At 37.8% G+C, this 25,634-nt stretch overlaps 1 protein-coding gene across 1 annotated transcript; it reads left to right on the forward strand.

Moving 5' to 3' along the window:
* Nucleotides 1-3,050: 3,050 nt before the first annotated feature.
* tes (testin LIM domain protein) lies at nucleotides 3,051-25,634 on the forward strand. Its single transcript, NM_001004961.2, has 7 exons — nucleotides 3,051-3,482; nucleotides 11,325-11,410; nucleotides 12,470-12,722; nucleotides 14,000-14,335; nucleotides 21,378-21,593; nucleotides 22,729-22,887; nucleotides 24,450-25,634. Exons 1-7 carry the CDS (start codon nucleotides 3,456-3,458, stop codon nucleotides 24,639-24,641), a joined length of 1,269 nt encoding a protein of 422 aa, NP_001004961.1. The 5' UTR covers nucleotides 3,051-3,455; the 3' UTR covers nucleotides 24,642-25,634.

The following is a 25,634-nucleotide window of genomic DNA, read 5'->3' on the forward strand; positions in this document are numbered from 1 at the left end:
TCCTTGCAAATAATCTGCTCCTTGGCTCACAGGGCAGTGATCCTTATAACTAGACAGCACCTTTCATGCTGGAGTTATCTTTTAAAACAAATGCAAAACTGCAAAATGAATACAAATACATATTCGCCCTCTGCGTTCTCACTGAATTAACATTAAATGTTTTCAATACTGAACTGCAATATTGATAGTAACATAAAAAAAAACCTATATATACAGTGGAGGAAATAATTATTTGACCCCTCACTGATTTTGTAAGTTTGTCCAATGACAAAGAAATGAAAAGTCTCAGAACAGTATAATTTCAATGGTAGGTTTATTTTAACAGTGGCAGATAGCACATCAAAAGGAAAATCGAAAAAATAACTTTAAATAAAAGATAGCAACTGATTTGCATTTCATTGAGTGAAATAAGTTTTTGAACCCCTACCAACCATTAAGAGTTCTGGCTCCCACAGAGTGGTTAGACACTTCTACTCAATTAGTCAACCTCATTAAGGACACCTGTCTTAACTAGTCACCTGTATAAAAGACACCTGTCCACAGAATCAATCAAGCAGACTCCAAACTCTCCAACATGGGAAAGACCAAAGAGCTGTCCAAGGATGACAGAGACAAAATTGTAGACCTGCACAAGGCTGGAATGGGCTACAAAACCATTAGCAAGAAGCTGGGAGAGAAGGTGACAACTGTTGGTGCGATTGTTCGAAAATGGAAGGAGCACAAAATGACCATCAATCGACCTCGCTCTGGGGCTCCACGCAAGATCTCACCTCGTGGGGTATCAATGATTCTGAGAAAGGTGAAAAAGCATCCTAGAACTACACGGGAGGAGTAAATTAGCAGGGACCACAGTCACCAAGAAAACCATTGGAAACACATTACACCGCAATGGATTAAAATCCTGCAGGGCTCGCAAGGTCCCCCTGCTCAAGAAGGCACATGTGCAGGCCGTCTGAAGTTTGCCAATGAACACCTGAATGATTCTGTGAGTGACTGGGAGAAGGTGCTGTGGTCTGATGAGACCAAAATAGAGCTCTTTGGCATTAACTCAACTCGCTGTGTTTGGAGGAAGAAAAATGCTGCCTATGACCCCCAAAACACCGTCCCCACCGTCAAGCATGGGGGTGGAAACATTTTGCTTTGGGGGTGTTTTTCTGCTAAGGGCACAGGATAACTTATTCACATTAACGGGAAAATGGACGGAGCCATGTATCGTGAAATCCTGAACGACAACCTCCTTCCCTCTGCCAGGAAACTGAAAATGCATCGTGGATGGGTGTTCCAGCACGACAATGACCCAAAACATACAGCAAAGGCAACAAAGGAGTGGCTCAAGAAGAAGCACATTAAGGTCATGGAGTGGCCTAGTCAGTCTCCGGACCTTAATCCAATAGAAAACCTATGGAGGGAGCTCAAGCTCAGAGTTGCACAGAGACAGCCTCGAAACCTTAGGGATTTAGAGATGATCTGCAAAGAGGAGTGGACCAACATTCCTCCTAAAATGTGCGCAAACTTGGTCATCAATTACAAGAAACGTTTGACCTCTGTGCTTGCAAACAAGGGTTTTTCCACTAAGTATTAAGTCTTTTTTTGTTAGAGGGTTCAAAAACTTATTTCACTCAATGAAATGCAAATCAGTTGCTATCTTTTATTTAAAGCTATTTTTTCGATTTTCCTTTTGATGTGCTATCTGCCACTGTTAAAATAAACCTACCATTGAAATGATACTGTTCTGAGACTTTTCATTTCTTTGTCATTGGACAAACTTACAAAATCAGTGAGGGGTCAAATAATTATTTCCTCCACTGTATAGCTAGAAATTTTTTGGCAAATTTTTTGACCACGCCACAATTACCACACCCCATTTTTTAAAAAAATACTCCTTTTATATAGATGAAATGGCGGGATCAGACGCAAATGTGCTATACCCTCATACTGTACTACCTAAGGAAAACAATATAGCAACTCCTACATTAAAATACAAATATAGAGAGAAGGCAGTCAGTTATAAGTGAGTTATAACTATGTACCAGTTTTGCCCCCCATACACAGTACCCCCATACACAGGTGCCCCCCATACAAAGGAGTCCCCCATTCACAGGAGCCCCCCCATACACAGGAGCCCCGCCACACACAGTGTCCCCTATACACAGTAGCCCCCCATACACAGTAGCCCCCCATACACAATGCCCCCTATACACAGTAGCCCCCCTATACACAGTAGCCCCCCCATACACAGTGCCCCCTATACACAGTAGCCCCCCATACACAGTAGCCCCCCATACACATTACCCCCCACAGTAGCTCCTCCTTCGTCTGCGGCTCCTCTCCTTATGCGGCGGCGACAGGCCCTTTTATATGGTTGCGCCCGTGCGTAATGAAGTCACACGTACCCACAGGCGCAACCTTATAAAAGGGCCTATCACACTGTATAAGGAGCCTCATAACGAGTAAAGCCGCCGGGGAAGTCTGAACGTCCGGCTCCAGCCAGCACATTCCGCTGTGCTGGATAGTTCAATGAATGTCCTGCAATGCGGGACATTCATGGAACTTCCCGGGACAGCGGGATGCGCCATGAAAAGCGGGACTGTCCCGCGAAAAGCGAGACAGTTGGGGGGTATGTGTCTGCTATATTTTATGAATGAGCGATACCTCTTCCCCTGCATGCTGTGCTCTGCCAGAGATTCCCAGGAGTGAGAGATATATGTTAGGGGTGGAAAGATGAAACTGCCCAGCACTCAAATAAAAGCAGCAGCCTCTTCTACCTGATAAAAGACAGAGGCACGCTCAGCCCCTGACCCACTGAGCAGGAGAGGAATGCAGCCAATGCCAATTGTTAACCCTTGCCTGTCACAAATGCTCCTCCCAGGACAATTAAACATCAAGGTAAGGCTGTGAGCTTGAGTGTAGCAGGGGAAATTGAAGAGTTAAGGGGGCGGGGCTTTATTCCCCAGAGCAGAGCAGGCACAGCAATCAATTAAATGGCAAAGCTGAAAAGCACAAGTTGTTGTAACAGCTTCTCTTTTCTGAGAACTTGCAATGGGCGTTTTCTTTCAGAGCATGCCATTTACAAAACGACTTCACTTATGAGCACAAACGTCCCTATGAGTCACTGATACTAGGACGAAAGTCTGCCCTTACGGCAGTAGTATATTATCAGTACCTCAGTGTACCTAAACACGCCTAGCCCTTGCTCTACATACACCTATACTGTACCCTGCTCTCTCGGGCGGGACCAACAACGACCCCCTGCCATTGGCTGAAGAGCATTCCTACCAAAGCGCTGATTGGTCAATATGTTTCTTTTGTTCACTATCAGCCGCAGGACAGCGGAAGTTTGAGTGAAATGAGTCAGAGTGTGAGGGTTCCCAGCTGCTACAGGCACGTCCCATATCAGTGAGCCCGACTGAATCTGCAGCCTCCTGTCAAGGAACTGAGAGAACTTACTAGGAAAAATGGAGCTAGAGAATAAATTAAAGAAGGTGGGTTACCGTATTGGCAGTACTTAGTGACTGATTTGTTTTCTTCTCCTGTATCTACCTTAGTGTCGCCCTGCCCCAACATGTCCGCAAGTACCTCTAGCCCATTTGCTCTCCCGCAGGCTTCATTTTTATTAGTAGCACTGAGACTTCACATGCTGTAGTAGAATGCAATAGATTATGCTTACTTTATCTTTTTGATACGTGTTAGATTGTAGTGTCATAGTGTTGGCGGAAATAATGAGACACTTAGTACTAAGGGCAGTGGCTGCTTGGTTATTGTATGTTTCCTCTTTTTTTTGCATTCATGGCTCATTTTCGGCTGATTTCATTTATTCGGGTGGGAGGGGCAGAAGTAAGATTTATATTAAGTTTCTGCCATTCTTTTGATGCCAGAACCCATAACTGATTTGTATAATGTCCATTGAATAAGTTAGTAAATATCAGAACACCCATCTTGTAAAAGTTTGTGTAACTAAAATACTTTTGATTTTGGTTCGTTATCAGTACTCTTAATTATGTATCTCTTTTTGTTTGCCCTGTTACTTTTGTATACATCTTTTCTGCATTTTGGACTGCTGTCTTGCTTTATAACTTAGATTACGGCTGTTGTACACTGGGCATTTTACTTGCTGATTCTGGTAACAACAAAATTCTGCTATCTTTCATGGCTTGCTTCCCAATGCCATACATGGCAGGCACCTCAGGTTGCCCTGCAGAAACAACAAACAACTGAAAACACAATTATGTTTTCAGATTGGAATCATCTTAGCAGGATGGGCCATGGCGCCTCAATTCATATTGCTGCAGTTAATGCCCCCAATATGCTATTGCTGTAATGTTCTGGTATAAAGTCAGCTAGAAAAACATTTATTAAATGATGGACTAATGTAATCAGATTATTTTGAAAATTCAAGGACAGTGAGTTCTAATGAATGCATGAAATCCATTGTCATTGCCACTTGAAGTGAATATGCCTTTAAGGGTGAAGACACACAGAGCTTGGCTTCTAAAATAGACAATGCTGATCATTTACTGATAATTGTCTCTACGTGTGTTTTAGCAGAGGTATTTCCCTGTATTGTCTATGGCAGAGTATTTTCTGGAGTTTAGTAGCTTTGAAAAAGTAGCTGCTACTAGTAGCTCAGTGTGTCTTCACCCTTAAAGAATTGACACTGCCTAATGTTCTATATTCAATTACAAGATGCAGGATCCCACATTCAGTATTCAGTCAAACCTTTTTACTACAGTATAAGATACATCTTATTTATATACAGTATAAAATACATCTAAGAAGGATCTTCTGCCCTTAAAACATGTTGCATATAGACATGATGGCACTAAATACAGTATTTGAAGATTTTCTGAATATTTCTTATACAGGTATAGGAGCTGTTTTGTTATTACTGACAAGAAATCATTTTTGAAAATGTAAATTATTTCATTAAAATGGACTCTATGGGAGATGACCATCCTGTAATTCAAAGCTTTCTGTATAAAGGGTTTCCAGATAATGGATCCCTTACCTGTACTACACTGCTTGGCTCATTTGTAACCATTGGTGCAACATAGCCCTGTTGCAGTTGCCCATAGCAACCAGTGAGCAATTTAAGCTATTTCACTACCAGCTAGAAAATAGAAGCAACACTCTTAATTGTTTGCCATGTGTAATGGCACTAGTGCAATTTAGCATCTACCTTAATAAATCAAATGTTCACCTTGTATAGGAATATTTTTAGACTGTGAAAGAGGACCCCAAAAAGTAAGGATAGCTTCTTATGAACATTTCTAAATCACAGAAGAGTGAAGTGTTTTGGGAGTAATCTTAATTACCTTAAACTTAGCACCCACAAGTAATTAAGAATGCATTGATTTTGATCTGTTGTACACAATGGTGTAATTACCATATATGGTGTCGGGAGGGCCCCAAAACATTGTTTGCAGGGTTGGTGTGGTTTGAAGAATTTACTGCTCTGTCACCACAGTGTTAAATAATATGATTTTGACTTGTGTCTCTGTATCCACTAAAACAAATGCAAACTCAAAACAGAAAAATGATCAAGAGCATTGGCGTTAGCTTCTTCGTCTGCAGACCCACTTGGCAGAAAGAAGTCAGTTAACACTTACATTGTCGTGTAGTGCTACATGTAAAACTGAACAGTAGAGCCTAAAATGTCATTCTGTTTAAATATGCATAGTCAGTAAAAATATACATCCTAATAAAAATGAATTGGTGAATACAAAACACTGCTCTTTCCTAACTGAAAATCCAGAACTGAATCCAAACTGATGCCTTCCTTGTGTGCATGTGGGAAATCAGTGGGCAACCAGGAAGTTGCAGGAGCCGCCATCAGAGCCACTTTGTGACTCATTCAACTTGCATGCCACTTAATCAGCGGTTCTCAACCTGTGGGTCGCCTAAGACTATCGGGAAACACATATTTGTGATGGTTTTAGGAATAATTTTAGCACCTTCTTTCAGGGGTGGTACTGCACCCATGCCCACACCCCCCCCCCGGACCTGCCGGAGAAGAAGAAATGCAAGCTGCCGGTAAAAAAAAAATTCATGCCTAGAGGGGGTGTAGGTCCAGGCTAACCAGGCTTAGTAACATTACTGTCTTCATAATATTACTGGTAATTTTGCAATGCACTTTTCCTTGAATTCATTTTGAAGACAATTGCGTGAGTCTACTAATTATAAATTGAAGCTATAGCTTTTTGTTTCTTATAAATAGCCTATGTTCTTCTAAATGCAAAAGAGGCTTTACAGTTCCTTTCTTGCAAAAGTTCTATGCCATGGTTACAAGATCATGAGGGGCCAGAAGGGAAGTTTTTTTTCATTTAAATCCAGTTACTTTGTACTGAACCAAACAAAATGTGTTAACTTACCTAAAACATAATTGTGGTGCCTTTCACTATCCTATTTTTGCTTCCGAATGCAAATTCTATTTTACTTCAGAATGCCCCCCTTCCTGTTGAATGTTGAATGCCACACTCCTGCACCCAGACCAATGTACAGGAGTAGTTTATAAGACTATGAGGAAGCTTCCTGCTGAACAATGGGCGGGTAACAAGATAGCAGCTCCCTGACACCTGCTAAGAAATGCTGGCATGCCCCACCTAGTTGTAGATATGAAAATGGCACTCAATAGTTAAATACCCAAGTATAGCTATGACTCCTCCAGTTACACTGAGTATGAGAAACAATAACTTTTCTGAAAGTAGATCTATTGTGCAGTGCTGGCTTATTCTGAAAGCACAGGATCAGGAACAGTGACCTGAGATGGCAGTCACTCTAATATTACAACTAAAACATACATTTATTGGTTCAATAATAAAAGTTTAAATGGTAAAATTAATTATTTGCAATGTACACAGTGTAATTTAATAATAAAAAAATACACACTTTAAGTGTTTCAGGGAGTTCTCCCTTCTTTCCAGATTCTCGACAGCCCTGCCCACCCCTCTACTCTTTCTCCCTCCATTTATTCCCCTCTTCTACCTGCAGCTTGTATATCCTACCTCTTCTACCTTCCACCTGTCCATTCCCCCTACCCCCTTTCACCCATAAAGTCTGCTCTGCTACCTTATGCCCATTCCCCTCTGGCTACCTTCTGCCTGTCAATTCCACTTTGTTTTCTTTCAGCCAACCCATATACCTCTGCTAGCTCCTGCTCATTCCACCTGTACTTCCTTCTGCCTGTCTATTACTTCTTCTGCCATTTGCCAGCCTCTCCATCCATTACAACTCTTTCTCTTCTTTTGTCTGTTCCACTTCCCCTTCTCAATCTGTTTTCTGATTCCTCTGCCATGCAATCATAAGGTGAGCGAAGGTTGAGTTGGCAGAGGTTGGGTTAGAACTGTGAGAAACGGAAGCAGGTTTTTTTTTGGGGGGGGGGGGGGTGCGTTGCGTGGGAAAGCAGCAGCAGGATAGCATCAAGTATACATGCACAAATATGTGCATGTTTCTTCAAGTTATAAATCCCCTGTTCTGACATCAAAACATTCCATTTATGAAAAATATTTAGTTTGGTAAATACAAAATGACCAAACTATATATATATATATATATATATATATATATATATATATATATATATATATATATATAATATATATATATATAATATATATATATGAGTAGTGTAACCCCTATTGTAAAAGTCTCTGAGTGGTACATAGTTTGTTTTTATAATACACAAGATTTAGTCAGTCTTGTGACACAGTCAGTCATGTTTCATCACTAAGCACCATTTTTAAGGATATATTTTACAGGATATTATGTATAATATTTTCTACTTATAAGCAGTAGTATAATTTATTATGAAGATTGTCCCTTTAACCTTTCCTTAAATTATATGATGATGCTTGAATACTTGTTGGACACATAATTTATTATTAATTAAGGGCATTGGGACAGTTTTATATACTGTAATATAGTGCCAAAGCCATGATTTCCATAAAAGACAGCACTACATTTTATCATTAGCATAGTTAATCCTTTTCCATTAATACTTAATCCATAAGAATAAAGTAACTTGAATATTTGTGGTTATTTTGGATCACAGATATTTATGTGGACAGATAATATGATCTATTACTGTTCTTGCAGGAATTGTACTGCTTTTTACTGTTAACAAAAAGGGCACAGAATACCAGTGAAGAACATCCAGTACTGAAATAACTGTTAATGGTTTTCATTGTGGGTTCAGACTGAAGATGACAAAATAAGCTCTTGCTCTCTGGGTTTATTCCTTACTGAAAATCACTCACTTTGATTATAATTTTTTTATTTTTTTTTGTAATATTCTTAATTAGACCGTTATTAAACTGAAATTTTTAGCCACACATTGTACATTTTAAGGCCTGCTTGTAGGCAGTGTATTTTGCCACATAAATAAGTATTTTAGTAAATTATTTCATTATATTCATTCAAGGCCAGAAGGATAGCTGAATAGTTTTTGTGGGTTTTGAAAACCTGTATTAAAAAAAAAAAAAAAAAAAACTTTTGTTTTTGTTTTTATTACATTCCTCTAAAAGATTACAACCCTCGCTTATGTCCACTTTGCACCTTAAAGGACAAGAATTGTCATTCACTGTGGGGTGCCAGTTTGTCACCCAGTGTTGGAACCTGGGCACCATAGTAGACTTGTGAGCATTCACCTGCCCAGGATGGTGCGCAGAATCAGTTGCAAATTCAAGTTATAAGGAGTGCCGGCATGGGGAAGAAAGTAAGTTATATTATTGAAACACCTCAAAGCTGTCTCACAGGAAAATTTAAGTACAGATGATGTGGTAGTATATATTGTCAGTTTTAGCTACAAATACCAAATCAACAAGTTTAAGGGGCTTAACCCCCTTCAAAGACAATAAACCACACCCAAATATAAAAACAACAAAGTCACCAAAGGAGGGGCCCCTCATACTAGAACGTAAATATATTAAAGACTTATCATTAATCATCATCAGGAGCCCATTTACCTGCCTGTGTTTCTCTTGTGGAGTCCACAGGGGTGTTCTTGCCATGATGCAGGTTACAAATGATGTAGGGGTGGCAAAAAAAACCCACTCCTGGTAAATGTAAAAATTAAAAATTTAATTTTTTCAATAAAAATGTCAGCTTTTCTAATATAAAGAGTGCAATATCACTCACTGCACTAGTGTTGTGGAACAGGGGGGTAGGGAGCAGCATCAAGTAGGCCATCTGTGAGGGCTGAATCACCCCTTGGAGTGTGGGTGGAAACCCACACAGACATTGGGAGATCCTTGAAGAATGTGCCTAGTTGGGAATTAAACCTAGGACCTCAGTGTTGCAAGGCAGTAATTCTTCTTAATAAAAGAAAAAAAGATAAATAAAAGCGAGGTTATGGTCTTGGCAGCATAACTAGTGTAGGCAAAAGCATGTGCTTGTACACACTGAACATATAGATTGCATAAAAAAACCCTAATACAAGATTAAGAGAGAACCCTGCCCAAAAGAGCCTAAAGTCTAAAAATATTAAAGAAGACCCACCAGGATGCTGTGCCAACATTTTACTGTTATGCAGTACCTCCATAATGTTGTTTGGTTTTGTCAGACTCAGATTTAACAGTCACTTTGAAAGGTGAGCTGCTGAAAGAGGCCCACGAGTAGGAAGAATATGTATACCTGCTTAATGGGCAATTACGTTTCACAAGGGTTTTGCAAACATGTTTCCTGTGAATGCATAATGGAGCTGAATAGTTTGCCTTGTACAGCAAGCATGCAATTTATGTTACACATTCCAGCGAAAATATTTCTTGAGTAACAATGTGACCTCCATCCCTCTGAAGGTACAAATGGTAGGAATTTCACAGTTCTTGATTCCAGGAAGCATTGACGATAATCTTGCGATTAGTGAATGATGTAACAATACCTACAGACACTTTGTTGTGGCAGTAAAAAACAGAACAGTGTCTAAATGTGTAGGCTGATACTTTGTCTTGTTTGTTATTAGTGCTAAATACACTTTGTCTCATTCCATCTTTTATTCCTTACTACCTAATTTGTGGTCAGTAAAATTAGAAGCCACATAGAAGCCATTATCAAACCTCTTGGGTGGTATGATTTTTCTCTTCTGTAAAATCATCATAAGGGTTTTGACAAGTAAGATCTATCTTAATAGTTTTCTTCAGCCTAAATGTTTATACAGTGATAGTCATTGAATAAATCTGCCATGTACTGGATCAGTAGAGATTAGAAAGCTTTTTCAATTTGAGTAAAAGGATGCCTGTATGCATTTACATTTAGTTTTGTAACCTGAGAAACATCTCAGCATTTCAAAAAATATTATGGAACTTTTTCTATTTACATAAGGTGGTGTATACTGTAAAATGTTTTATAGCTGGCAGACATCACTGTATAATCTTTTTATTATTGTATCCTTGGCCTGTTTAACAGAATGTTTGAACCAGAAAAGAAAAGATAGTTTTGTTGGACCTTTTCCTGAAAACTGGAATTCTATAATTCTAAATACTGCGGTTATATGTTTTCACAAACATGGCATTTATTTCTTAGTAGTTACCACTTAGTTTGAACAAATCATTTCATTTAAAATAATGCACGGTAATGTTAGCAATAATATAATTCTACTGTAAATTGCAATCAAAAACCTGAACCTAACAGCCGTTGTTGCGCTTTCTCGAAAGAGAAAATCATAGAATGTTGTAACTGAAATCAGTAAATTGCAGAAAAATTATATGGAGCCCCAAATGACTAATCTTTCCACATTTATAATTATTTTAGAGAGAGTAACCTATTTGGTGCTAGAATAACATAGTTGTTGGTGATTAGAGCTGAGTTGCCAGCTCATTGGAAAGGATTTAGCATTTAGCTTTAACCTGATGCCTATGTAGTAATTTTTATTATTTGCAACCTATATCTTGCTATACTTTATTTTCTGCTAAAAACGATTATTCTGACCAGGTCAATAAGTATTCTGAAAGTTAAATGTATCTCTGATTTGCATGTATGTACTCATGTATATCACAGAGCATTATTGTAAGTGAGACAAAGGCTTGGAGTCTTGTCCATTGCTTAAATTTCTTTGTTACTTTTAATGCCAAGCATTGGATGTGCTGATAAGCCATGCCATAGATCAGTGAAGAAGTTTTTTGCATCATATGGGGAACTTTATGACTGAAAAATGGTAATTTGACGGTACACGGACATGCTGGTCAATAACACACTGTTAAATGTCAGACTTTCAGCGGTCAACAGGAAAAATATAGGGGGTCTGTCTGGGATGTTATATATTACTTTTATTTGGTATTGTCTTAGTAAGCATATAAACTGCTAATTATCTTTGTATTTCTTTTATTTGAAAGGTGACACTTGGTCATGAGGAAGGATTTGGTGCTCCGTGTCTAAAATGCAAAGAAAAATGTGAGGGATTTGAACTGCATTTTTGGCGGTCAGTATTACTTAAGCTATTTAACAAAGCAAATTTGAGGGCAACAACAGCCATTCCATTATTTGGAGAATTCTTTATGAAAAGAGAACATCCTAGCATTCTGTGTAATCATTCAGCTTTTATAGCAAATTAAAATGTCCTAATATTATAATTAGATATATTTTGAGACATATGAGGAGAATAATGCTGCAAATACGTTACAGTGGTAACTATGCGTAGAGATTCTGTAGGCATTCATAGATTTATTTAGCTTACACATATTACATTAATTGCTCACACCTTTGGTATAAATGAATGGCTATTTCAGGAATTGAATCTTCTATGGGAGACAAGCCACTTAAAAGAATGTTGCCGAGGACAAGTCTGCTAACTAGTTAGCTAGCATTTTTGGAGTTAAATATATATAATTAGTATTCTAACTAGTTAGCAGACTTGTCCTCGGCAACATTCTTTTAAGTGGCTTGTCTCCCATAGAAGATTCAATTCTGATGAGATCAGTCATTTGTATTTCTGTGTTGAGTTCGTCAGAGTTTAAAAATGCTCTTTTCATGGAGTACTTTGGAGTGTATTCAAAAAGACCATTTGCTGCTGCTTTGTCTGAGTTTTAAGTACAGAAAGAGACATATTCTAATTTAGGCATTACTCTCCTTACTTTTTCTGTGTGAGCATTTCCTTTTCCAATGGTATGCCCATATGATATGACTCAGTATTACTAAAGCTAACAGCTATTACTTCCTCTTTTGACTGCAATTGACTTAAATGGAAAAGCCAAAAATTTCATGGTTAAAAAAAAAAATAAATAAATCCATCTGTCTCCATTGGTGACAGTAGGTTGCCAGTCCAATCAAAGGCAAGTAGCTTGGGCAGTAACCTATTTAGCCCAGTAATTTAAATAGTGTTATTAATTTATTCAGTATACAGTTGTTTAAAATATATTGTAAAACAATAGCGATATTTCTAGCTAGCTTTAAATTTAAAACTGTATATTCAGACATTTAGGCAATGTATATAAAGTAAGCATTTTTTGTACTTTTTTATCTCCTTGTCATGCATATTTAGGAAAGTATGCAGAAACTGTAAATGTGGCCAAGAAGAACATAGCATCCTTTCAAACAATGAAGATGATCGGAAAGTGGGGAAGCTGTTTGAGGATACAAAATATACAGCTCTTATTGCAAAGCTGAAAACTGATGGCATACCCACTTATAAACGAAATGTTATGATTCTCACAAGCCCAGTTGCAGCAAAGAAGGATGTGTCCATTAATACAGTGACCTATGAATGGGCACCTCCAGTGCAAAACCAGGCCCTGGTAAGAATAAAGATGGAGAGTTCTAAAACTGCTAAGCTGCACATTTACATACTGCAGTACTACAGCATATCGGTACAGTGTAACACCATGCAAAAGGCATCCTCTCAATCCCCTTATAATATTTTGGTCAGTGTTTCACAACCTTGGATCCCTAGTTGTTGTTGCAAGGGAAACAGCACCCAGTATCCTTTCACTGTTATAGATTGCAGTTGTATACCAGCAACAGTGGGTGCGCCAAAGTTACAAAACAATTGCAAAAGAAAATCTGAATATATTTGTTTCTGCAATAAAAGATACCTACAACTGGGTTTTACTCTCAGATTACTTTATTTCCAATTTGCATAGCTAATACTAATTTGTTTCTTCACTGTTAATCAGATAGAAGTTCTGTGATAATATTATCATGTATTTTGCATATCTACTTTAAAATTGTTGTTCTTAGCAATAGCGTGGTATCTGTCCTGAATTCCTAGCTTGAGGAGCCTACCCTTTAGGGCTCTGGCACACGGGGAGATTAGTCGCCCGCGACAAATCTCCCTTGTCACGGGCGACTAATCTCCCCGAACTACCCACCAAAGTCGCCGGTGGGATGGCACACGTTGCACAGGCGATTTCGGCAAATCGCCTCGCCATAGCCCCTTAGGTGATCAGATTATGAGTTTTCCCAAATACATCTGTGCACTTCTGACACTTGTGCAGAAAAAAATAGAAAATCCATTAGTTATGACAATGTTCTTTTATTTTTCTTCTCTGTTCAAGCGCTATTCTACTCCTCTTCCAGGCTGTTTGAGTCCAAGGGTAATTATACCTACCACCCATGCAGTTTAAATGTTACACCTAAGAGCTGCAAAACAAAAATCACAATTAAAAAAGCACAGAACATAAAGGCCCTTTTTTCTTAGAATCTTTCTGTTTATAACATATAAGAAATCGACTGTTTGTCAACATTATAGTACTTTGTCTGCTATGAACTTTAACACCTGCACTGTAGCTATGGTGACATTCAAATTGGATTTTGGAGGATTTGCTAGTGTGCTTTAAGGCAGTGTAAATTATGTCCTTGAAATATCAGAAACCAGCACAATGCTGCATTCCATAACCTTGAATACTTCGTTTTATCCGTTTCTGCTGAGGCAGACTTCAAGTTTAATTCAAGCTAAAGGAAGATTATTACTCTTGGTCTTTGGAGCATTCATTGGATTGTTAGCTTTTTAAAGGCTTTTGTATAAATTAAATATTTTGTATTAATTTTCTACTTTTTTCATCTGCTATATCAGGCCAGGCGCTATATGGAGCTAATTCCAAAAGACAAACAGCCTGTCGCTGGTTCAGAAGGCGCTCAGTACAGAAAGAAGCAGTTGGCTAAGCAGCTGCCCGCTCATGATCAAGATCCTTCCAAGTGTCATGAACTGTCTCCAAACGAGGTGAAACAAATGGAGCAGTTTGTGAAGAAATATAAAAATGAAGTCCTTGGTGTAGGAGATGTCAAACTTCCCAAAGAAGTGGAGGCACAAGCTTGTGGAGCAGGTAGATCTACAAATGGAAGTTTGAGCACTCTGACAACTGTTAAGGGCACAGAAGACAAGGTGGCAGCTCAGAAGGAATCCACATATGTAAGTCACATTATTTATTTTATATAGTGTCAACCAGTCTTTGCCATTAGAGACACATACCTCATTTTGCACTTTGTTTGATATTTGATAAAAACAGTCTCAAAGTTAGTGTCTTGTTGCAAAACTGTGCTTGCGCAGAGAGAAGCAACTGATTTTAAGAAAGATTAACAGTAATTTAGCTCATTCTACTCTTATGGTAACAGAGGTCTAGTGGCCTATTAACTAGGCCAATTAACTAAAATTAGGTTGAATGGATTTATAAAATGGGTTGAAATGTATATTACAATTTGCCATTTTTTTTCTTCATGAAAACTTTTTCTGTCCCAAAAAGAGACTTTCTCAGAGGCATCATCGGACATTTTTATAGGATACTTGAACATTACAGTTAAGGCCATTGCATTTCAGGCCTTTATTGTGCATCAAACTATAATGTTAGTTATAGTCCCAGCAACTGTAGCAGAGCAAGGGTAATACTGACGTTTCCAAAGAACTATCTTGTTTACTTTATGTGCAAACTCACATACATCTTTAACAGCATCAGTTCAAATTACCATACTAGTAATTTTCATTTATAACTTCTATGCAGAGCCAGTACAGGACAGTTTATATAAATATTACACCCACACATATCTTTACTTGCCAACAGCCAAAGTTTGTCCTGTTGTTACACTAATGGGCACATTTTGGAGCTCTTGATTTTTATATACAAAAAACTTATAAGCTGAAATAGACTTACACTACTCATTGTACAGATATTTTGTAGTAAGAATCAATGACATATCTACATTCTCACATTCTTAGGTTGCTCACCCACAACTAGATCCCTACCATTTGTAACATAAACTATCTCTTCCTTCTTAAGGCCGTCTGCTTTAATTCTTTCACTCCTTTAAGTGCCTCCAAAGTCTGCCAACTTGTTTTATCATCCTTACTCATAACTTGTTTTCTTGACCAAATCACATGTTCTCAATTAATTAATTTAAACATTTGAACTCCTTTTCATGACTTTCAAAGCCCATCATTTCTTTCCACCTAACTAAATATCTTTTCTTGTATCTCCATACATTCCTGTCCGACTCCTTCGCTCCTCTCAAAGCAACCACTTGGTTGCACCACCCACTTCCACTGCTGTTTTCTGCCTTGAACACTTCTGTATTGCTTCTTAAATTTGGAATGCTATCCCTAAATTCCATTAGAAGGGATTCTTCTCTCTTAAAAAATTAACTTGAGACTACCTCTTGGAGCATTTGTCTAATGTCTGACTCAGTGTGGGCAGAAAAAAATGCTCAAAGAGCGAAAGTTTACTTGATTTCTCTGTGCAAGATTAAGCAATTAGTAAATTAGTAAAGAATCAAATGAAAAGTGAGTGAATAAACAAATGAAAGAGGAATTGAAGTAAATTAAATAAATATAGATAAACAATCTACCGTCCTATATTCAAAATAAAAACGGCAGAATAGATACCCAGTACACAGTGGAGGCCCAGGTGTCAAAACCCCGGGCCTGCCGCTCGAGATCCAAAGGTTCCAATATCTTATTCAGTTTTCTTAAGAGCAGGGAAATCGGTATGCTCACCGGTGTCCAGTAGTGGTCCGGGTGCCCAAAGCCCCGAACCCGCAGCCGAAGGGAAAATATCGTCAAAGTAGAAATAGGACATCAAGCACTCCGGACTGGCAGGGTCTGCTAAAACATGGTCTCTATTTCTTCACATTAAAAACAGAAGTGCCTGACGCGTTTCGTGCGTTAGTGCACTTGGTGACTCAGTGTGGGGACTAGTGACAACCACTGTAAATTGGAGCACTTCATATCCACTTATTTGTGTCTGTAAGTTACCCACCAACTTAACTGTAAGGGCCAAGACAAATGAGATGCTTTTTCATCCACAGGAAATCTCCTCTCCTGCAGGCCATAAAGCGCCTGATCATACCTGCCCCTCTGCATGCACTGAAATTGGCACATGTAGAATACTTTACTTGAGTGATTCTGGGTAATCGCTCAAAAATGCAGAAGAAGAAATTATCGCACAATTATCTGTGATCGCTGTATCTAAAGAGTTTTACTTGTACTAGTTACACTGGATCCAGCGGGGCAGGTATTTTGGGATATTTTGTTGCTCATGGGAAACTAGATTTCAAAATTCCATGTCTGTTATTGCTCTAAGCTGTATAGGCCAGGGACCTCCTTCCGCTTGTATTTGAACACCTCGCAATTAATCTTGAACATAAATGTATGTATTGTACTGTTTTCTGCTGTACAGCACTGAGTACACTAATAGCCCTATAGAAATAAAAATATACAAACATACATAGGTACATACATGCATGCATGTGACAGATGTGCATGATTTCTATAGTCTGCAATAGACATTAATTCTCCACAGAGGTCATTAGGATCACTTGAATGCTGTCTTCAAAAAATATGTTATATAAAATATATTGGTACCTGAAATCTGCGGTTAAAGGTTAAAGTAGTTTTTGTGCTTACATTTAGCAAGTGTAATCATTTTAAGTCTTTCCTTTCTTATAGCAGCAGTAATCTTTTATATGGTTTTCCATGTGTATAAGAGCATTTAGACCACAAGTGATCATTGAACGGTCACCAGAAGTCTACTTTAAAACTAACAGCAACATGTTGCTCCCCAACCCCTTGGATGTTGCTCTCAGTGCCCCCAAAGCAGGTAGTTATTTTTGAATTCCTGACTTGGAGGCAAGTTTTGGTTGAATAAAAAACAAGATTTACTACCAAATAAAGCCCCCTGTAAGCTGATAGTGTGCATAGAGGCTGCATAATAGCCAATCTTAGCCCTTAATTGGCACCTCCATGAACTTGTATGACGCTTGTGTTGCTCCCCAAGTCTTTTTTTTTCTGACAGGTTGAGAAGGGACAGTCAGGTTGACAAAACAGTCAGGTTTAGGAACTTCAAGTAGCAATTATTTACAAAAGCAGCCCTATCAGTGAAAAATGATCAACATGACCTATAGGTGACTTTTAAAGTGCATTAATATTTTGAAAGAGTAGTTTTTTTAGTGTCAGTATCACTTTAAAATTAACTTTAGTAAATATAGAACCTGTCAAACAGATAATATAAGTTGCAGGCTGAAAGTAGGCAAAAAGTGAAAACCGTACAATGAAAATACTTGGTAAGGCGCTTAGATTTGGCCTCCCTTGTTAAAGTTGATATAAAGATGAACACCCCAAATAAGTTATCTGCCGCCTATATGTTCAGAAATTCTACCCATCTAGCTTTTGTATTTATCCTAGTCACTGTGTTAGTGGAGAGGTATAGTAAGAAATTGTGTTTAGCAGGTTAGCAGTTCAAGGACAATGCAATAGCAAACTTGGGAATATATGTAAACTGGAATAGCTAGTTACATGGGAAAAAATAAAAGTTAAATTGATACTCCGATTCCTATACTAACCAGAACATAACAGTGTTAAATTATAGGAATGTGTAATATAAAGTATAGTGTTAAGGACACAATAAGAGACAGAAACTGGCACACCTAAAAAATTAAAATATAACTTTTACTTTGAAATGGTTAAAAATTGTGATAAAATTGATAGAAAAGTCAGGAAAAAGAAAATTAAAAATATCTAACACACACACTGTTCGGGTACTATATCTAGTGATTACATTCGTAACTCTTTACAGAGTGTTTGCACTTTTAATTGAGTGCTACAATAGGAAGCGTTTGTGACGGTAGTAGGCACAGGAGTTAGGATAACGGTTTACGTGCGACCCAGTAATGTAGACTGGTGTGTTTTTTTGAATTAAGACTCCGGAATTGGAATGCAAGGTTTTGTGCTTTGGAACAATTGTAATTAGTTATTCCAACCCTGTGCCGAGGTTCAAATTATGGTAGTAGGCACAGGATCTGGGATAACGATTTATGCCTGACCCAGTATTGTAGACTGGTGTGTTTCTTTGAAGTAAAAATTCCGAAATAGGAACTCCGGTCCTATGTAGCTTAACCCTGTGCCGAGGTAAAAATTACGGTGGTAGGCACAGGAATTAGGATATGTGATATGCATCTGACCCAGCAATGTAGACTGGTGTCTCATTTGAAGTAAAATTCTGAAATTGGAACATTAGCATTGTCCGGCGTAAGTTACCGGTTAAACCCTGTGCCGAGGTAACTCAACGAAGGTGTAGGCACAGGGACTCCGATAAGCAACCCGGGTGGGTGGTTCGAACCTCGTTACCCTCAGTATATATATTTTTTTTGGCAGGGAACGGATAAAAGCTAACAATTGTGAGGGCAATAGGGAGAAACCGCCTTAACTATGGAATAATACGCTAATTACTATCGCTATGTCTGATGATTTGTGGAAATGAACTGAGATATAGCACTTGTAAATTCGTGATAATCGCAAAATTTCGGGGTAAACCGGATACTCATAATGCCGAGGTAATAATCCAAGGCGCAGGCACAGGATTCCCCGATAAGCAGAGGCAATATTGCCCAAAGAGAAATATGTGGAAATGTATACCATTTTGAGCTGCTGATTAAGTGGTAATACCAAAACGCCGTTATCCTGTTAAAATTTGGTGTATGCAGTAGAAGCAAGTAAATTGTTTGGGAGGAAACAACAATTACTGTCTAAGTAAATCTGTAATACAAATGTAATCATAATTGTTAGGTGCAAGAAAGTAACAGAGTGATTTAAGTTGGTAATTAAACTATTAGTGACAACAATATAAATCGCCGTTTAAAAAACTTAAAAAAATTGCAATAGAAACGCAATAGCAATTACCCGGTGTGGTTGGTGAGAACTTTGGGCCATTGATGGGGTGATGTGGTAAAAGCTTTGAAGTACTTGATAGCAAAACCTAATTATAGAACCCAAAAGATCAAATAAGAGCTACTAAAACCTGACAAGCCTCCCGGGTGATACAACATAAAAGGCAGTTGATACGCATTGGCTACAATTTGAACTAGTGGCGAAACCTTCTAAAACTCTAATTTGCCGGGCGATTTATGGTACATCAATCTAGCGGCTTACCTGTGTGTAGGTGATTACAGGGATTTAATTAGGTCAGCGATAAGTACAACTGATCAGATTCTTATCATCAGAAAGTGTGTGAAAATAAACACTCATACAACACGCGAATGGTAAATCAATAAAGTTTATTATACTGGTATGCTGTGTCTTGGTTAAGTTTGATACTACTTACCTGATCCCTAGAAACAAAAGGAGGCAATAATCATATATAAAATATACTGGCTGAGCACTATCACAGCCTAACATACTGGTATACTGGAAACTTCTTTTGAAGCCTTTCCAGCTACCAAAGAGAACTGCTACGGTCTCTCTTAGGATTTACAAACCACATAAGGGACCATAGAAAATCCCCTTTTGTGTTCGCTACATATGTTATGAACCCACCGAATTTATGTATCAATACCGATACATTTTGAGTCACTATTTTTAAATGTATCGGTCTGAAACATTATTGCTGCATACAATTTAATTTTACCAGAGCCACAAACGCTTCCTATTGTAGCACTCAATTAAAAGTGCAAACACTCTGTAAAGAGTTACGAATGTAATCACTAGATATAGTACCCGAACAGTGTGTGTGTTAGATATTTTTAATTTTCTTTTTCCTGACTTTTCTATCAATTTTATCACAATTTTTAACCATTTCAAAGTAAAAGTTATATTTTAATTTTTTAGGTGTGCCAGTTTCTGTCTCTTATTGTGTCCTTAACACTATACTTTATATTACGAATTTCGAAATACTGTGCACCCTAAAAATCTTGTGTAGTGCGAGGTTTTCCTATATTTATCACAAATTATAGGAATGTGACATTATCACTTTAAAGGGGAATAATACTCAAACAACTTCATGTAAACTATTTTTTAGTTTTTGTGATATTAGCAGTTTTAAACTTTAAAAGCTGATATTTTGAACATGGAACAGCAGCAGTCTGGGTAGAAACACTAGAAGCTTGATGCAGGAGACATGTATATCTTTATTTATAAAGCGCTACTTATGTACGCAGCGCTGTACAGTAGAATTCATTAATACAGACGGGGTTAAAGATAATGGATAAATACAAAAGATAATGGATAAATACAAAGTACAACAATAAATACAAATAAATACAAGGTTCAGTTGCAATAAGAGTCAGAAACACAAGATGAAGGAGGTCCCTGCCCCATAGAGCTTACAATCTATATATCACATGTCCTGATTTTTCTCTGCTCAGATCTGTAACTGTGACAGGAGCAATAGAATTAAGCAAAGAAGGATCAGGCGACACATCCTGCGTTCTGATATTTTTGTCTGGATCAAACTGTGGGGGGTGGTCTTATTATAACAGTGTAAAGCAACATATATCCTAAAGCCAATTTGCAGAAATGATCAGAAGAGCACTCGGATTCATTTTACATTGTGTTTGAGTGGGTATAGATCCCATATAAGTCTGAATCAAAAATATTAAAGTTATGATTTCAAAAAGTGGCCCATATTACTTGATTTGGATTGAAGTGCAAAAAAGTTCTATTAAAACATTCTTTCTGCTCTCAAAATTGAATCTTCGCTGCACATTTCCAGTTATGGGAATATGCAGTGCTGTAAACATCGGCAGTGAATGAGGCTGTTTTTCCATGCAAGGCGTTCCTCTACTTAGACAATGAGATGTTTGTAACAGAAGGGAAGGGTTAACGGCTTGAAAGGGCGAAATATGCTCCGTGACCCTGCGAACAATTGGACTGGTAAATAGCATATTATTGTAGCACTGGGAGAGGACAGGGAGGCATTGGAAGAGCCAAGGAACAAGACATGGTAGTCCTGCTTTAATGCTTCTCATGTAAATGCCTCTGCCTACATGTATTTTGCCTTCAGTTATTCATGTCTTTATCATTTATCTTCATTCGCTTTATAATGCTGCTGTGCAGTTTTAGATTTGACTGGTAGATATTAAAAGATGACCGAAATGGACATTATTACAAACCTAAACTTGTAACCTGGCAGATATGGTTGTTGTACTGAAATGTATGGACATGGTTAAAGTGTCTGATCTGTTTCTTTAAGTACTGTTTCCGGTGCAAAGAGAACATGAGGGAAGGGGACCCTGCTGTATATGCTGAGCGTGCTGGATATGACAAGCTGTGGCATCCTTCTTGCTTTGTCTGCTTCACTTGCAATGAACTTCTAGTTGATATGATCTATTTCTGGAAAAATGGAAAGCTGTACTGTGGAAGGCATTACTGTGACAGCGAAAAGCCCCGTTGTGCTGGTTGTGATGAGGTATGCTTCATATCGACGTCACCCTGAATTTTTACAAACAGTTAACCCTTGTGCTCTTTATCAAGATATTATGTTTTATGTCCATGTAGGGTTAGGTAAGTAAATTGCAGAGCAGCACATACAAAAATAATATTATTTTTTGCTTAATGGAGAAGATCATCTTATATTAATTTTGGGTTTTTTTTTTTGTTTTGTTTTTTTTTTACCTTTGTGCTCCACATTTCTATTATAAAATTTTAACAGCATTTGTCATTCAAACCACTGCCTGGCTGCAAGGGAGACTGGGAATTTTAACAATAACTAATGGTATACATAACTTTAATTTAATGGCAACAAAGGTATAATAACTGGAGGGTGTCATATGTTAGGCACCCCCAGTGATTATAATTTTTCCCTGTTTAACGCAAACTGCACCAGGGAACTACTGTTGAAGCACCATATTCTAATTTTCTTCTGCTTCTTGGTTCTTCTCTGCGGCTCAAGGTAGGTGCATATGCCCAGTAGAGTGAAAAGCCAGCTTTTTGCTTCTAAGTTCTACTTTTCAATCTACTGCTCACCTGCACTGGGCTTCCTGGAGAGGATCCAGGAAGAAGATGACAATGTGGCTCTCCTACAGTAGTACCCCTGATCGATGCAGTTTTCAGCACCAATCTGGGGTTTTAGGTAAGCAGTGCAATAGTCCAATGATTATATTTTTCCTTCTTGTTTAATGGAAAAAAAAACAAATCACCCCTGGTTATTGCTGTCTGCTGCATACTAATAACAGTTGCATTTAAAAGAATACAAATCCTCATGTGCACAGAGAGCAGCAGCTCTGCTACGTGTTACAACTTGCAGTGCTTTGCTAGGGAAGCAGCTTCTAAGCAAAAGAATTGTATTAGTTCAGGCTTGTAAGAAAGCCATTAAGGTAAATATTTGTACTGAAATTTGTAATAAATTGAATTCAGAGAAATTACTAATTTCATACACACAACCTCCTTTCCAAAAGATTTATTCCCCTTTCAGATTATGTCTGAAGTCACTAGATGGAGCTGCTAATTATATAGAAGGTGTTTTACTGACCCCTGCTGTCTTGAAAAATTCATTAATTAATACACAGTCCCTGCTTTTATAAACATGGTTTCTATCTTGTTAGCTGATCTTCAGCAATGAATACACTCAAGCGGAAGGCCTCAACTGGCATCTCAAGCATTTTTGCTGCTTTGACTGTGACTGTGTCCTTGCTGGAGAGATCTATGTGATGGTGAATGACAAACCAGTCTGTAAGCTGTGCTATGTGAAAAACCATGCTGTGGTAAGTTTTCTTCTCTTTACCCCATTCTTGTACACTTTTAAAGTTGCATTTTAAAATCTTCTTTTAGGATTAGTTTTAAATTGTGTATATGTAATTGTCTTTACAATGATAAAAAACAAGGGAATTCTTATTTTTATATCTGGGTCAACTAGCAACCCTCAATGAATAAAAAAAAAAATTCAAAGATATATAACAGAGGCATAATCATTACCATTTAATAACATTGTTTGCAGCAATGGATGTCTGACAATTCCAGAGAAATCTTAATCTTGCTGGCATTGATTCCTTTTTTTTTTTCTGCCAGATTTTACATGATAATGTCATCCTGCACACCACATTGCAAAAAGGTCAAGTGCAGACACTTTGGGACATATATTTATATTCTGTTGTTTTTATCTAATGTTAAATCATTTTAGCTGACTGGAAAAGACTTACAGTATCTGAAAAAAAACTTGATAATAGATCCCATTCATTTTGAAAGTATGTTAACATTTTTGTTCCACCTTTGCGCATTTTTCAAATAAATTACCAGTTCTGCCAGAAAATTCTTGGAAATAATTCTGTGTTCACATTTGTATTTCTTTTGTTTGCAGTGGAAAAACACAAAACAAAATCTTATCTTATTCCACACAGAGATCCTAAAAAAGACTGGCCAAAATTGGTGGCACATTTAGGGTGTAAGATATATTTGTATTTTAAGCAGGTGATTCTTCTTCCATTTGAGATGAGTTTTAGACGCCTGTAAGAAACACACATTTACCAAGTTTGAATTGAGAAAAATTTTCACATTTTTTGTACTGTCTTTGTTCCACACTGAACATGGGGAAAAAAGAAAGAAAAGCAAAGAATTGTATGCAACAAAAATCACAAGAAAGCATGAGCAATCTCAAAGCTACACGTCCATCTCCAGAGACCTTAATGTACTTGTGTCCACTGTACTTAATTTTATCAAAAAAGTTGCAACCCAGGGCATTGTCACCCTGGACTTGGAAATAAGAGAGAGATTGCAGAGAGGGATTGGGGTGAAGGTGCATTGATCAACTGCCAAACAGATACAATTAGACTTTCAGACACTGAATACCATTCCTCACCAGCTTATCGGAAGCTGCTCAGTGCTAGATCATTCTCCCCACTGCTGACAAAGAAACTTAAGAAAGCCCAACTGAAGTTCACCAAAACACACCTGAACAAGCCAAAACCCTTAGAGAAGACTGCAGTTGGGAGATGGTTTCCTTCAAATCTGGGGCAGCTTGGATCACTGTTGTTATGCAAGATCATTTCTTTAATTCCATGTATTCTTTTTAAAGGGTATGCTGCAATTTTGGCCAGGCCATTCCTTTAAATCTGAAATGGAATAAAACAAATCTGCAAACAAGGAATTGTGGAAACTTTTTGTTTTCCCCAAATCTTTGTTTTATTTGAAAGCGCAAAGGTGCCAATATTTTTGTCTGATTGTAAAACCCTCAGTAGGGCTTTTGGAGCAGTGTATGTGTCATGTTGAGCAGAGTGAAATTGCTTTATCAATGTTTTACTTGTATTTTAATCTTTTTATTTTTTTGTAGTCATGCCAAGGCTGCCATAATGCCATTGATCCTGAGGTCCAACGTGTGAGTTATAATGGCTTCCACTGGCATGCAGCGCCAGAGTGCTTTATTTGCTCATGTTGCAGCAAGTGTCTGATTGGACAGAAGTTCATGCCCATTCAAGGAATGGTCTTCTGCTCAGTGGATTGCAAGAAAAAAATGTCTTCATAATGAACAATATGAAATACTCATTTGAATGTATATTTTCCAGTGATTATCTTCAAGCATTTTCGTGCCTGCGACACATTTTCTACAAATTTAAAACAAATCGGGGAACAGAGTATTACAATACACTGCTGTGCTGAAATAATAAGTCAAGTTGAAAGTGTATTATTTTTTTCATACTGTGGAAATTGCATTTCTATATATAAAGGCTTTGTAAATTGGATAGAGAAGGTAATGCCAAGGTATGGTATAGTTACCATTATTCAAGGTGTTTTTAGAGGAATATTGCATAACCGTGGCAGAACACCTTTGAACACTTACCTAGGAGTACCCTGGGTCCATAAGAACACATATATATTATAATATATTTTATTTTTATTATTTTTCCTTTTTTTTTTTTTTTTGAGGCAAATAGTTTTCCAAAGGGCTTTGATGAGGTTTTACTTGAAGTGTCAGCAGAAGTTGTTTCTTTGAGCCCCCCCCCCGTACATGTGAACTCCCTCATTTCCCTGTTAAAGATTACAATGGAAATTTGCTTCATTTGCCCTGCATGACAGGTATTGGTTGCTGGCCTTCACAGACACACTGAGATATTATGCAAATGACTTACAAAATGAATTTCGCTAAACCTTTTTATTTGTAGAATAGAAATTATTAAGAAATCAGTGCATAATATATTGCTGTTCCAGTGCTTCCCTTGCTTCTATTTGTATTCTGCCTTGTGTTGATTATGCTGTTTCTTTTATTCCCTATGGATTCTCCAGAAGGCCTTCTGCCAATCTTCCAAATGTAAAATTCAAAACCATGGGTCATGTCCTTCATTTTAGACAGAGCCCTTCTCAATGTGGCTGTACATCAAAATCTATTACAATTTTAGCCTTCTGCTTGGTATTTTGAAATGTGTAGATATGGATGGTGTGTCCCTAAAATGAAGCCCATGTCCCATGCTGTTTGCTTTCAAATAGCCTGTGACACCATAATAAATTTGTATTCCTCTCT

The sequence above is a fragment of the Xenopus tropicalis genome, chromosome 3, assembly GCF_000004195.4.
Source record: "Xenopus tropicalis strain Nigerian chromosome 3, UCB_Xtro_10.0, whole genome shotgun sequence".
Classification (NCBI taxonomy): Eukaryota; Metazoa; Chordata; class Amphibia; order Anura; family Pipidae; genus Xenopus; species Xenopus tropicalis.

Excerpts from the sequence above, each read along its gene's own strand:
- tes (NM_001004961.2), top strand. The coding sequence starts at position 3,456 with ATGGAGCTAGAGAATAAATTAAAGAAG. Across the intron at positions 14,336-21,377 it reads CTCAGAAGGAATCCACATAT|TACTGTTTCCGGTGCAAAGA; the intron begins GTAAGTCACATT and ends TGTTTCTTTAAG. Across the intron at positions 22,888-24,449 it reads ATGTGAAAAACCATGCTGTG|TCATGCCAAGGCTGCCATAA; the intron begins GTAAGTTTTCTT and ends ATTTTTTTGTAG.